Raw genomic sequence first — 14,573 nt, forward strand, 5'->3', positions numbered from 1 at the left:
ATAGCTCTTGGGTCGAAAGGGATCAAAGGGTATGGGACGAAAGCAGGAACAGGTTACTGAGTTGGATGATCAGCCATGATCATAATGAATGGCGGAGCAGGCTCGAAGGGCCGAATGGCCTACTCCTGCTCCTATGTTCTGTATTTCTAACCCCTCTATTAGATTATGGCATTGTAGCTCTTCCTGGGTATCTATTCCCAATAATCATTAAACTGTATGACAGTTCTATAGTCTGATAATCTACAAAGTAAGCCAGTGACTGTAAGCAAGAGTTGCCGATGTGTTTTTCCAATTCTCACCCAGGCTTTTAAGGAAAAAGAAATGAGACACTCCATCTTGGGTATTAAAACGGTGACTTTAAAACTGGCCTAATTGAAGTTCTGTTTCATGCCAGCTGATCATGGAGTGAGATTGATGGCAGATGCAGAGAAACCTATTCCTGTACAATCCTACTCGCCTAATTGGGCAGCTCACTCAGGCATTTAACAAAGGGTGTTTTTATTTGAAGTGCAAGGGATTTGAGTGCTTAGAAGAATCATTGTGTTTGTTTAAAAAAAGTTTTACCAAAAATAAAAAGTGGGCTTTTTAAGTTACATTGTGACACCCCAATCAGTCATTCTAGCTATTGTTGCTGTGACAGAATGATACACGTTTAGAGTTGCCATTGTTTGCCATGGCCTCAAAGTGATGTAGTTAAAGGGAGGGTGGGGGGAAGCAATAGGATTATGGGGTTGGAGGCAAGGATCATGGCTTGAACTTTTATGTTTCTTTTGGTCCTGTTGAAAATTCATTTGAGAGCCTTAACCAGTGCCTCCAGGTCAGAAGACTCGACAATGTGGTGGCATGAGGGAGGAATAGAACTTGAGGTTTTTTTTATGAAACGGAAAATGAGGCTTTTGGTGCCTGGTTTTATTTTAGAAATTACCACAGAACAAAACTGTTTTAAGTGTTCTAAACATGGAAAGTCTATTCTTACAACAGATCGGGTCAAGTTGACTGTTTTTGCTTATAGCAATTGTGGCTGAAGCTGCAACTTTAACGAGTGCAGCTCCTAATTTGCCTGAGAGCTTGATTCACATGCTTAGTCCTGATGTATTGTCTGATCAAAATGAACATTTCACATTTGCAGCTTTTATTTTGTTCTAACTGTATAATGAAAAACACAGACAAGCACGATGCACACTTGATAAATTACTCAATACCCTAGATTTGACCTAACATTGGGCAAAATAGGGTCGCTTGTTCAAAGAATTCTTTTCTTTCTCCCCCTTGAAATACTTCGGCCGATGCAAAATTATCCAAAGTGTGAATGGTTTGGGCTAGGAAATGTCATTTGGATAGGGCAAGGGATTTTTGTAGTTCATTATATTGTAGCATCAGTGTTCAGGACCACCACTGTCCCACATTTGGGAATATACCAATCTCAGCCACAGGATGAGCCTAGGCACTTTACTTAGGTGGAATCTGACTCATGCTGGCTCCAGCACTTCGACCCAATTGGCCATGCTTCATGTGTGAGCCCAGACGATGAGTGTTGGCAAGTTATTTGACTGTAGTTGTTGTCACAACTGAACCCTGACCCAACATTCACAGAGTGCAATTGCGACTGGATAACTTTCATGGATGAGAACCTGTTTTATTTTTTGTGATTTTTTTTTTCTTTTCCTACTGTAAGACACAAGCCATTCAAAATGATCCTACTATCATCCCAGCTGAGATCAAATAACACTGCACAGAACAAGGACAAAACCTATGACCTTAATTTCAGTCTGTGAAATAGTAAAGCAGTTTTACTAATGATTCAAATTGTGTAAATTGGTTATTTTTAGTTTTTCTGTGCTGTTTTTATAAGATCCTTTTCTTTAAATGAATACTGCTATTTTTGTTTTCACATTACAGGTGAAGGGCTACTGGTTGGGACCAAACTATCAAAAGGAGAGCATAGAGGGCAACGATATCCGTCGCACTAATGTTCCGGATATCCGGGTTGGCTACCGCTATGAAACGCTGTGTGAAGAGCTGAACTTGATTACACAGGCATTGATCACCGCAGAACAGTGGGAGAATGATTCCATAAACATGACTCCAGTATCTGAATCATGATGAGCTGCTTTTATGTTAAGTGAATGAAAGCCTTCGCATGGAAGGCCAGAGTTGTTAAAACCATTGTCAGCTGGACATGATGCTAGAGCATCTGGCAGTTTTTACCCTCACCTATATTATTAATACACATGATGGTTACTCGGAGCATCTGAAATTGAAGCAATTTCAAAACTTAGTACCCTAACATATACACAACAGATTCTACCTTTCGTTGTGCTTGTTTTACAATAACCTGTGAATTATTTAAATCTAGTTGCCTGTTCTTTTGGACGACCTTGTAGCCTGAATGTCAGAGTTGTCCAGGGTTGGGCAGTAACACGTACACCATATTGCTTATCCTGTGACTGTGTCCGTTTGTTTGGCTTATTCTCGAAAGTTCTACCTCCTTGCATTCCAAGAGGTGCTATGGTTGTACAGTAAAACTTGCCTTAGCAGCCATCCATCTTAGTGACCAGTAAAATTCAGGCACTGTCTCAATTTTTCCATTATTGCATTTTTTTCAAAAAATGACACAGTAACAAGTTAGCATGTTAGGTATTCCCATAAGCATGATGTGACTAGGATACTTAGAAATTGAATAGGTTTTATTAGCTGATGGAAGTCCAGTGAACATTCAAGTTATCTATGTTTGTTGTTGAATGGGGTGTCCTCATGAGCATTGTGAGCAATCAGTTTTATTTTTCTCTTCCTATCGGCAGTCTGATGGTAATTTCAGGCTTGGCTGACTGTTGGCGCTCTTGGCTCTGATTCAGAAGGTTGTGGGTTCCAGCGCCACTCCCGGCTTAAGAGCACATTACTTAGGATAGCCCTTCATTGCAGTACTGAAGGAGTGCTACATTTTCAGAGGTGCCATCCTCCAGATGAGACCTCAAACTGACTTTAATTTCTGATCATTAACAGATGGACATAATAGAAGAATGGGGTGGTACTCTGCCTTATCCTGATCAACATTTAACCCTCACCCAACATCGCCAAAAACAGATTAACTGTAATTTATCTTTTCGTTTGTGGGAGCTTGTCATTCTCCATTCGGCAACTGCATTTGCCTACAAAATAACAATGATTATCCAGAATCTATGCAGTGCTTTGGGACATCCTGAGACTTGAAACATTCTTAAGTTGTATTTTGAATTTGACCTCCTCTTGAAGCTTCCCCCTTGCCTTTACAGTGGACAAATATATTTTTAAAAATCTAGATCTTATTTATAAATCAGGTGTGGGTTACAGTATCTAGTCCAGGGCCAAATTAATGTGGAGCTGGTCAGCCTGTAGCCTCATACATCCGTTATCTTAAAGTATTCTAAGCAACTCTAAACCCACAGAGTGCTAGATTGATTGTCCTAAATATGTTGCATGTGATAGTGTTCACAGAATTAGGTGATTTTCAGTATGAGTGCTAAATAATGCACCTTATTTAAAAAAAATTGAGCCCAATTTTGAGTTTATTAATTCATTCGTATATTACATCCAGTTATCTGTAGGCTGTTTTTAAAATATGCTGGAAAGTTGCCTAGTATTGCTGATGAAGTTGCTTTTATTGAATCGCTGTTTGTACATTTGCTCAGCGTTTGAGCCTAGTATTCCGCTTCCTGATAGCTTTGCAGAGGCAAATGTTATCAGCTTCATCCAGAAGATGGAGATGTATTTACATTAGTTTAGCTTAACATCTTTGCTGCTCATGCAATTGATGATTATTGAAAGCATTGGGAATTGCTGCATGGTAAAACACTGCCACTACACCACAGTAATTTCCTGTTAAACACTGATGTACACATTATGTTTAATGATCCCATGTCTACCTACATCACCTCAGTGCATATATCATGACCATGTTGCATTTGGCAGCAAAAAGCAACATCCCTGGGTGCCATATTGGTAGAAAAGCACATCTTTGTAAAAGTTGCATCTGGCCTTGTTGGATGGTAATTTTGTTTTAACTACTGTGGAAATGAAGCTCAGACAGCAATTGTGCATGGGCACCGTGTTCTTGGGTTGGCTGTTGATCTCCCTGGTGTTAGCTAATTGCTTAAAGCCTGGAGCCAGAGGTTTTTCAAGAGGAATATCCTGCTTTTCTAAGTGGAGAGTACAAACAAACTAAGTTTGGTCCAATTGTCATTGGCTTTTAAATCCAGCTTTTTCACTGAAGCTTGTTTTAAAATTTGCTTTGGCTACTTGCAGGTTTGTTGTAAATGGCATATATACTTTGTAGTGTGTATCTTCATGTAACGTACAATTCTTATTGTATGGACGGGTTCAACTGTAGATGCTTTGCTCTTCTGGTACAGGGCATCAGAACCCTTCAGTATTATTTACATCCTTATACCACTCACAAATCTTTTATTGCCTCTATTACAGGCATCCTTAATGGATATCCTCAGAAACTGCTCTGAAAGGAAATAAAATAGTTGCCTCAGTGTTTGCAGGTTTGTTTCAATGGTGTTACATGAGGAATATTTCACATCTTTGGACTTTTTTTTTGTTGCTATAAAACTAGCTTTTACAAATGTAATTTGTTGTTAAAAAAAAAAGTAAATGTTGGGATGCTGTGACTATTTTAGTGTGGGATAACAGGATTTTACAATGTGATTTACACTACTGCTGCAGTCCTTGTCTGTTGCAGCCTTGTAATACTAGACAACTGTACTTGCTTGTTGTAACCTAGTAGAAACAAGCAGTTTCACATCAGTGCATCTATAGTATGACTTATTGCTTAAAAGGAAAATAGTCAGATTTATGTTTGGGGACACGTGGGATTTCTGAGTATTACTAAAAGACAGCCAACAAGAGATTACTGCACTATGAAGCACAGTGTCCAGTGTGGGTCAAGGATTATTCAGTTTACAATCAGTAAATCAGTCTGTTATCTGACAGTCATGTTATAGTACTGGGTCTATGATTAACTGATTTTGGATCTTCATGGGTCAGCAATGGTTAGAAATAGTCTTCACAAATGGTTGCAGACACCAGGCATAGTGTAATAATCACAGTGCAACTTGTACCTTAGTGCAATAGGCAATGGCCATGCATATTTTGTCAGAACAAAATGTGTAGTTTAGTGGGAGAGATTAAATTAGGTGGCTTGTGGGGAGAGAAAAAAACATCAGCACAGACTTGATGGCCTCAATGACCTTTCTGTGCTATTCTGTGATTCTAAGCTGTACAAAAATATTTTTTGTGCATTTGAACAAAGTCAAAAGTTGCTCTACACTGATTAGACTTTATACAGAGCCCTTTGAATATTCTCTAAGCCACCTCTTTGTAAGATTAACTTGTCCTGTGTCCGAATTGATAAATGTAAAATATTTTTTAAAAACTCACTCCCCTCTTCAGGTGCCCCACACCATTCCTCAACTATGTGAGTGACAGACAACCGGCCCCAGTCTTCTGCTAAGGTGCTCTATAACCAATCTATAAGAGGGAAGGACGAGTTAGATTACTATGTGATTTCATATTCCTTTTTATTCTCACGGACACCTAGCCTCAGCACCACCTCCAACAGCCCTGCTGGTAAGTAAATCATAAGCCCAAACCCATGGTATCCAATTTTAATCCTGATCTTAAATACTGGGAGTGATTTCTTGAAAAAGCCTGGGTGCATCTAATGTTCAATATTTGCATGTTTTGAAGTCTACACAGGAGGCAGAAGGCCAATATAATGGTATTTTCACAACATGAATTACATGCATTTGACAAACAGATGGGGAAGCAGTTTGCCCACCACTTTATTATGATTATGATGCCCTTTTACTTTGGGACTCAACAGCTTCTGCCAGTGCTGTTCAGTTTTAAGGATATATTCCAATCACTGCCCAACTGACTAGAATTTTAGTTCTTTTATACATTTTACATTATTTTACAAGCTTTTTTTAAAGCCAGTGTTGCCTATCACACTACAGGCTATTCTGATGCAGGCCTTGAAATCCTTTTCACCTCAGGAAGTTCCCATTGTAGTCGATTAGCTGATTGTTTAAATCCATTATATGAAATTATATCTTTCAATACGTTAAAGATTAGCATATACTTCTAAGTGTCACAGTTCCTCATTGTACTTTCTTGATAACACCCTTATAGTTAGAAAATGGTGAATCTTCACCAGGTGATGTAGTTTTGCAATAAAATGGGAGAATTAAAAATAATTAGTGAGCGGAGCTGATTCATACTGTATTGCAAATCAGGTCAAACCTCTGCTCTAAATGCAGCATTCATCATGTTTTTAAAAACCAGATTAGTCAAATTAGCTTTTCTAGACTAAAACCAGATAATGCAGGACAGATTGGTTAACATTTGAAATGGCTAATCTTTTGAGTGTAACCCTTTATCAGAACTTTTTTCCTTTGTTTTCATGTCAGATTTCCAGCATTTAGTTTTTCCTTCTGTCTCTAGTTTTACGAGATATTCCAGTCAATGTATGATTGCTTTGTGATTTGGCTCAGATCATGATCGGTCAAGACTTTATTAGTTGAGCAGTTTGCTTTGTACAGCCTAGGAAATGGTGCTCCTTGTCTCATTCTTTCGCATTATGGTGGGTTTCCTCTGCAAGAAGATATAGGTAGTCATGTCAAAAGGCTACACTCTGGTTTTCTGTTCCAGTCAGTACTTAGCATCCAGAATCCAAACAGAACAAATTCAGCTCTAAAGGAAGTCAAGCCTATATTGTAGAGCACAAAGCCTCCTCTAGAAAAGGAGTAAATTTAAACTGATATTTGTACCTTGGCCTATTTGTCTGGCATCCTATATACTAATGTCAGGTATCTACAGCAAACGTATTGCTTTGAAGAAAATTGCCTACACTGGTACAATAGAAAAATTAGGGTGGAAAAAGTTGCCCAATATCAAAAGTTTCCTTTTGTGCTTCCTTATGGCTGAGAGGTATTGTCAGTGCCTCATGAGCCATACGGACTAGGAATGTTCCAAATTCAATCCCAAGAATGCTGAGATGGAGCAACAGTAAGGCCATTATAGTTGCAGCATCCTTGGATTCACAGGGGGAGTTCTTGCTTCTGATGACTATACCGTGACTGCTACTGGCAGTGTATTTGCTCTCCTCACTCAAGAGCCACACATTGATCTGAGCACTGGCTGATTTCCCCCACCACCCCCTCAATTTCTCCCATCATCTGTCACAATCATATTGCTCTAACACTCACCGTCGAAGCAAAAATAATGACCACTTAACCAAAGTATCAAGGCACCTTCTACCTGGTAGAACCGTACCCCTGTAAGAGAGTCAATGCTTTCAAAAGGAAAGAGATGTGCACTGGAGAACAGGAGATATTTGTGAGGAATGGTAGGCATTATCAGAGAGTGGACACTATTTCACCTAATTTAATGCAAATTTACATAATACTGTTGTGTTTAACAGTTCTGTGTATTGACCTGGATATTTTGGTGAGTTCATTTATTTTCTATGTGCACTGTTCCATACTCTTTGTGAGCTTCACAAAGAGCATGGAACAGTGCACACAGAAAGTAAATGAACTCACCAAAATATCCAGGTCAATACAGAGAATCATGCCCTTACTGGCAAACATTGGAGTATGCACAGCTGGGTATCGCATATCAGAGAATCCCTTAATCCCTTTTTGGGTGAAGTTGAATCATTTTAACATTTGAATTAGTGGTAATTATCTAAAATATTAATTTTGTTCGTTTAAAAAAAAAAATACAAGCTAGTTAATTACCTGTGTTGGTCCTTGTGGTCAGTTGACTTTTAATATACAAAGATGGGATAGAGTGGGCAAGAGACTGCAGGAATCTCTCCGCAAAACCACCTTATGACCAGAGTTTGCAGCTACACTTGACATAGCAAAATTGAACGGGAGTTATTGACAACTGAAAATCGTGAGAACAGGTTTATGGACAGATGGCATTCTCATGAATTTTTTTTAAATATAAAATATTGAGTGTAATTAATACAGACCACTTATCAATTTTGCTGCATATAAATATATGGAATCAAAGTACTGTCCTTATTTGATCAAAATGTAGAGATTGTCATCCGGGCAGTGTTAATACAATTAATGTTTGAAGACAATTAAATTTGTTTCAAGCAATCCAAATTAGTACACTTATGTTGAAAAATTAGTATGTAAAGACTGAAACTTTTGTCAGTTTCTCATGAGAATTGTACATGTTCAAAATTAAATTTGTGCTGCAAAATATAACTTAATGCTGGAGTTATACATATGTATGTTTTTTATCTAGACATTAATTTTTTTGCTTTAGGTAGATATGTCACTCCTATTTGAAACGAGAAGCATCAGCACCTCCATGCAGGAGGAGACTGATGGAAGAAGACCTGATAGCCAGGTTTTGGGCTGTGGGGTGCTCAGAAATGCCCTTTTAAGGTCTGCCAGTCAGGTTCGTTAATATCAGTTGATCTAAAGTTAAAGAGCTTTCATTAGAAGCAAATCCACTATCATGACACTTTTCAACCTCTGTCAGTTATTGCATCCTTTATTAAAATTCAGTGTTCTTTATGTTTAATGCTACTAATGTTATAAATTCAGCTTGGCTCAGTTGGTAGCACTCTTTTGAGTCAGAAGGTCCCATTCCAGGATTTGGGCACATAATCTAGGCTGATGCTTCAGTGCAGTACTGATGGACTGCTGCATTGTTGGAGATGTCACCTTCCAGATGAGATGTGAAACCAAGGGCCATTCTCCTATTTAGGTGAGCCTAAAAGCCCATGGAAACATTCAGAAGAGCAGAAAATTCTCATTGTATATTGGCCAACATTTCAACCTCATGAAAGACATGTGATTTGCTGTAGCATTCTGCTGTGCACAATTGCCTGTGACATTTGCCTACAAAATAAGTGACTTGAAGGTTGTTTGTGAAGAGCTTCAAGATGTTGACTTAAAAAAGAACTATATAAAAGCAAGTTATTTCTATTAATATATATTACACTAGTTTAAAATAAATGATGGTAGAAGTGTAGTATAGTTATTGCAATAGTCCTCAGAGCAGGGGAAGCAGTACCTTTTGAAACATTTTTAAAGGGATCATTAGTCAGGTTTTTTAAATTTTGCTGTTAGTAATTTGGTCAGTTAACGTGAAGAGTTTAGAATTTTCATCGACCTTTTTTAAATACTCAGTTTAGTCTTTATCATCTACTGTGTTATGTTTGACTTTGGGCTGCTGTGTTTTAATTGCTTTGTAAAGATCTTATTCCTTTACTGTTTACCTGAAGATCAGCCAAATATCCGAGGTGGCTGCTAGTGTTCCACTGGAGATAGTTCATAATTTATACTCCACTGCGAATTACATAGTGCTGCTTATGCACAGTATTTCTCTTAGGTATGAAAATGCTTTAAAAAAAAATCTTAGTACTCTTATTACAAACACTAGATCAGAATATAAACCACCTGTTGAAACAATTTGCAGATGAACAACTCACCTAACTTGCACTGTTCACACTATAGTTTACTCATAAGCTTGTATTCATTAAATAAACCATAGTGTTTTAGAAATCTTTTGAATCGTGATTGAATGGACTCATTTGGAATTCTGAGTCTGATTTTAAGTCTTGGTTCCTGACTCTCTCGAGATACATTTAGGGCAATTTTAGTCGGTCCCACCCATCAGAAAATCCACGGGATCTGGTAATGCTGGTTTTAGACTTTACCTAGCGCTGAAGTCAGCAGAGAGTAATATTGTGTGGGGTGTGAAACTGGCATCTTGCCCAAGCCAGTTAGGTTAAAATTACTCCTGTTATTTCAAGGACTGTGATATTCATTTAAGTTTTATGTTTTGTACATCACTGATTTTGTTATCTAGTTTTTACAAGTGAATAGTGAGTTGATCTGATACGAAGGAGAACCTTTGTTGAGCAAGGAGAGGAACTTGTCTATAAAGTTCCAACAAGTTTTGTAAACAAAGACACAAGGTTTAAGTTTTTATTTCTGGCTGTGATAAATGTTAAACTTGAAATAGCTTTAGCACAGAAGAAAACAACCGGTTTCCCGCTATTCTGGAAACTATATTGTCAGATTTGTTGAGTTGGGTCTCTGCTCCCCCTTACCACAATTTCTATTGGTGATTCTAATGTGAACAGGTTTTGTAACTGCCCACAGGAAAGGGGCATATCTGCAGATTATCACCATTGTAGTTCCATTTCTGTGAAACATTACCTGTCGTGGGTAAGCTTAGAAATGGCATTACTGCCATATGGTTATATTATTGCTGTGATACATGTGTCAGCATTCGATTCCTGATTCGCCTTCCCATTAAGGTGTTTTGTCAATAGAACGCTAAAAGAAATTGAGTCAAATTATCTGTGGTTTGCAATTCTTTGATCTCTCTTTGAAGCTATGATAGTGGCAGCAGCAGTGAGAAGTTTCTGGGATAGAGGCATTTAGTATTTTACATAGTATGCAGTGTTACTTAAATTGCACATAACTGCTTTCTCCGCTATATACTGAATTATATGTTTAATATTGTGAGAATTGTTGACTAATGAAAGCCTTGGAGCGGTTAAGAGGGGAGGTGAAGTGCTTTATTTGTGTGTTCTTTTGCAACCTCATGCTCTGGGTCCCATTCAGCGCTTCTGGTATAACGCAGGTAGTATTTTTGTGATACTTCACCTTGCACCACATTGGTGGCCCATGATCCAGTTGTTAAACCTTCGCAGTTGTTGGACTTCTATCCAAAAGTAATTTGTGATGTTGATGTGATTTTGGGTCATAGATATCGCCAGCAGAATTATTCAAAATAGGTTATATGATACTGTTAAGAGACTTGAATACTTGTTTTAATACCAACTGTCGTGTTGGTTAAATACTTCCTATTGAGTACCTATAGTTGTTATTGCAAAGTACTGGCCTCATTTTCAACATTTTTGTTTACTGTTCCATACAAACAATATAATACACTGTACTTCACTGCACAGAAGTGCTAACTCTCACCTGTAAGAACTATGCTGTGTATTAACTGTTCCAGCCATGACAGGCGCACCTTGATGTGCTCTGGTCAGTGTTTTGCTACTTTTTACAATTGGTTTAAAGCCAACAGTGTATTTTGCTTTTTTTTTTTCTTGTTGCTAGATGTTGACTCTTAGCTTGACTATCTAAAAATACTGATTTAAATGCAAAAACTATTCAAATGCAAGTGGAAAGCAATTTTTAAAAATTCTGATTTACCATATCATCAAGCCAAATTTGCCTAAATGGTAGGCATACATCTCCAAAGGTTTTGATGGTCTTTGAAATCAGTTCACAAAAATGTAATTATGGTACAGATTGTGATGGACTTGTAACTGTGCAACCAGCATAAATTCCCCCCTTACTGCCCAGTGCATTGCATACTAGAATTTCATGCTTGCAGCCAGAAAATCATGACACTAAATTATAATAAATCCACTGTTGAGGTCCTAAAGTATAACGTGTGCACGCCTGTACCTGTTGTTACTGCGAACTGTCAGAAAGCATGTATGAAGTTTAGTTTAGTTTAGAGATACAGCACTGAAACAGGCCCTTCGGCCCACCGAGTCTGTGCCGACCATCAACCACCCATTTATACTAATCCTACACTAATCCCACATTCCTATCACATCCCCACCTGTCCCTATATTTCCCTACCACCTACCTATACTAGGGGCAATTTATAATGGCCTATTTACCTACCAACCTGCAAGTCTTTTGGCTGTGGGAGGAAACCGGAGCACCCGGAGAAAACCCACGCAGACACAAGGAGAACTTGCAAACTCCACACAGGCAGTACCCAGAATTGAACCCGGGTTGCTGGAGCTGTGAGGCTGCAGTGCTAACCACTGCGCCACTGTGCCGCCCCAGATCTGAAGTACCAGATTTGAAACTCTGCCATTCAAACAATGGAAAGATTGCCGTGAGCTCTGAAACATTTCATTTTGGTAACCATTTTGCATAGATGGAGATCTTACCAAATGGAAAACACTGATTGTCAGCCTGAAAATTTACATCTAAGATTGGGTAGTGTGGTGGTTATGCTACTGGATTAGTAATCGAGTTACTGAGTTCAAATCCTGCAACTGATTACACCAGCTTTTTTAAAACTAAATTTTAAAAAACATGCAATTGGTTTCATGATTTTTAAGGAAGGAAATATTTCTTCCTTACTCGGTCTGGCCTATATACCACTCCTACATGATTGATGCTTAACAGCCTTCTGAAGTGGCCGAGCAAGCCACTCAGTTGTATCAAACCCCTACAGTGGTTCATGAAGACCCACAACCACCACATTCTCAGGGCAACTAGGAATGGGCAATAAATGGCAGCTTTGCCAGTGATTCCCACATTTATGAATGAATTTTTTTAAAAGTACAGGCCTATATTCATTTTCACAGTATTTGAATGCTCTGTAACAATATGGTAAATGAGAATTTCTATAATTTGTTTGATCTGCTGGATACCATCTGTTTGAGTATATTAATGCTAGTTTTGCACTGTAATGCAACTGCTTGTTAATTGACACTGCTGAAAATGTAATTATGCTGAAGTATTGCAATAAAAGAATTGTTCAAAAGTTCTGATATGCAGTTTGAAGAATAATTGTACAACAGATTGAGAGTTGCGTGTCCAGTTGGCTCTTCACAAAGTCACATTGTTTGTTTTTAATTGATTGACTCCTCCATTAAAAATGGCAGAGGAATGATTCACCAGCAGTAATAACTGGCCACTGCATTTCCTACAGTGACTACACTTTTTTAAAAAAAAATACTTCATTGGCTTTAAAGTGCTTTGGGATATTGTGAATTCGTGAATGGCACTTCATCGATGCAAGGTCTCTTTAACAAAAATGTAAACAGTTGCATTTTTGTACCGTTGGATTAGCTGCACACAAGTATCTTCCTAAGTTAGCTCAATTCTGCTAGGATAGTCCACTGTTTTATGAAAAATTAAATTAGGGGTGACTCTCTAACTCCATTATTCTTGTGGGTATATCATAATGGGAATAAGGGCATTATTTGGGTAAGAAACATAGCTACATCAATGCAGTTCCTGCTGTTTTGTTGAATTGCTGATATATTCAATGGAAAACATCTTGAGAAAATGACACATTATTTAAAGAGGAAGGACATTGAGGAATTACTTCAATGCAAATTACTTCCATCTCTTACATTTTAATATATAGTCCAACAGCAAGTATTATTTCTAACATTATAAAATTGCAGGCGGAGAATTTGACACACAGTCTGTTCCTATGTATGGATGACAGATGCATTTACACAACCCTAATCAATTGGCAAGATTGCACTTCCAGAATAACATTTGACTCTGGTTTATTTCTGTATGCAGTTACAGCATTCATAATTCATATCTGCTGGTAAATAGTAATTACAAAAGCAATTATCAAGTGATAATACTGGAAGTACTCAGTAGGCCAGGCAGCCACTCTCTGTGGAGAGAGGAAGAGTTAATGTTTCAGCTTGACCTTTCATCAGAACTGGTGACAGTGCCAGTTAATGCTTTTAATTAGTTAATAATTTTTAGGAACTGGCAAAGGCAGTTATGTCCAAACTACATTTGGGTTAAAAAAAAATCCACCGTGCTTTTTTTATTGGTTCATGGGATATGGGCATCACTGGCTAGGCCACCATTTATTGCCCATCCCTAATTACCCTTAGACTTAGTCATAGAGAGATACAGCACTGAAAGAGGCCCTTTGGCCCACCAAGTCTGTGCCGACCATCAACCACCCATTTATACTAATCCTACATTAGTTAATCCCATATTCCCTACCACATCCCTTCCTACATTAATCCCATATTCCCTACCACCTACCTACATTAGGGACAATTTACCTATCAACCTGCAAGTCTTTGGCGGTGGGAGGAAACCGGAGCACCTGGCGGAAACCCACGTGGTCACAGGGAGAACGTGCAAACTCCGCACAGGCAGTACCCAGAACCGAACCCGGGTCGCTGGAGCTGTGAGGCTGCGGTGCTAACCACTGTGCCGCCCTTGAGAAGGTGTTGGTGAACTGCCACCTTGAACTACTGCAGTCCATGTGGGGTAGGTACACCCACATGGTGTGAGGAAGGGAGTTCCAGGATTTTGACCCAGTGACACTGAATGAACGGCGATTATAGTTTCAAGTCAGGATGGTGTGTGGTTTGGAGAGGAACATGCAGGTGGTGGTGTTCCCATGCATTTGCTGCCCTTGTCCTTCTAGGTGGTAGAGGTGGCAGGTTTGGAAGGTGCTGCCTAAGGAGCCTTGGTGCGTTGTTGCAGTGCATCTTGTAGATGGTACAAATGTGTGTGTACACATTTGCCAGACTGCAGGCTCAGCCACTAATTTTATAGTCGTAAGTTAATGTTAAAACAACACCTGTTGGATGAAGTATTAAAACATATCAGTTGGAAATTATTTGCATTGAAGCAACACCTCAAAGTTCTGCTTGTTCAATAAATCAAACCCATTGAAAACTCTTCAGATTCTGCTTTTTCTGTTCCTTTAAAATAAATATTGGTTAATGGGTATAAAACGTGTCA

General features: G+C 38.6%; 1 protein-coding gene across 3 annotated transcripts in view; it reads left to right on the plus strand.

Moving 5' to 3' along the window:
• Window positions 1-12,603, plus strand: part of LOC137383942 (AMP deaminase 2-like) — a 194,206-nt gene extending 181,603 nt beyond the window's left edge. For all 3 annotated transcript variants that reach the window (XM_068057371.1, XM_068057370.1, XM_068057372.1), the window contains exon 18: window positions 1,900-12,603. In XM_068057371.1, the coding sequence (XP_067913472.1) occupies window positions 1,900-2,103 (204 nt within the window). In that variant the 3' untranslated portion in view covers window positions 2,104-12,603. The remainder of the gene's footprint in view (window positions 1-1,899) is intronic.
• The last annotated feature ends 1,970 nt before the right edge of the window (window positions 12,604-14,573 follow it).

Source organism: Heterodontus francisci, chromosome 25, assembly GCF_036365525.1.
Source record: "Heterodontus francisci isolate sHetFra1 chromosome 25, sHetFra1.hap1, whole genome shotgun sequence".
Lineage (NCBI taxonomy): Eukaryota > Metazoa > Chordata > Chondrichthyes > Heterodontiformes > Heterodontidae > Heterodontus > Heterodontus francisci.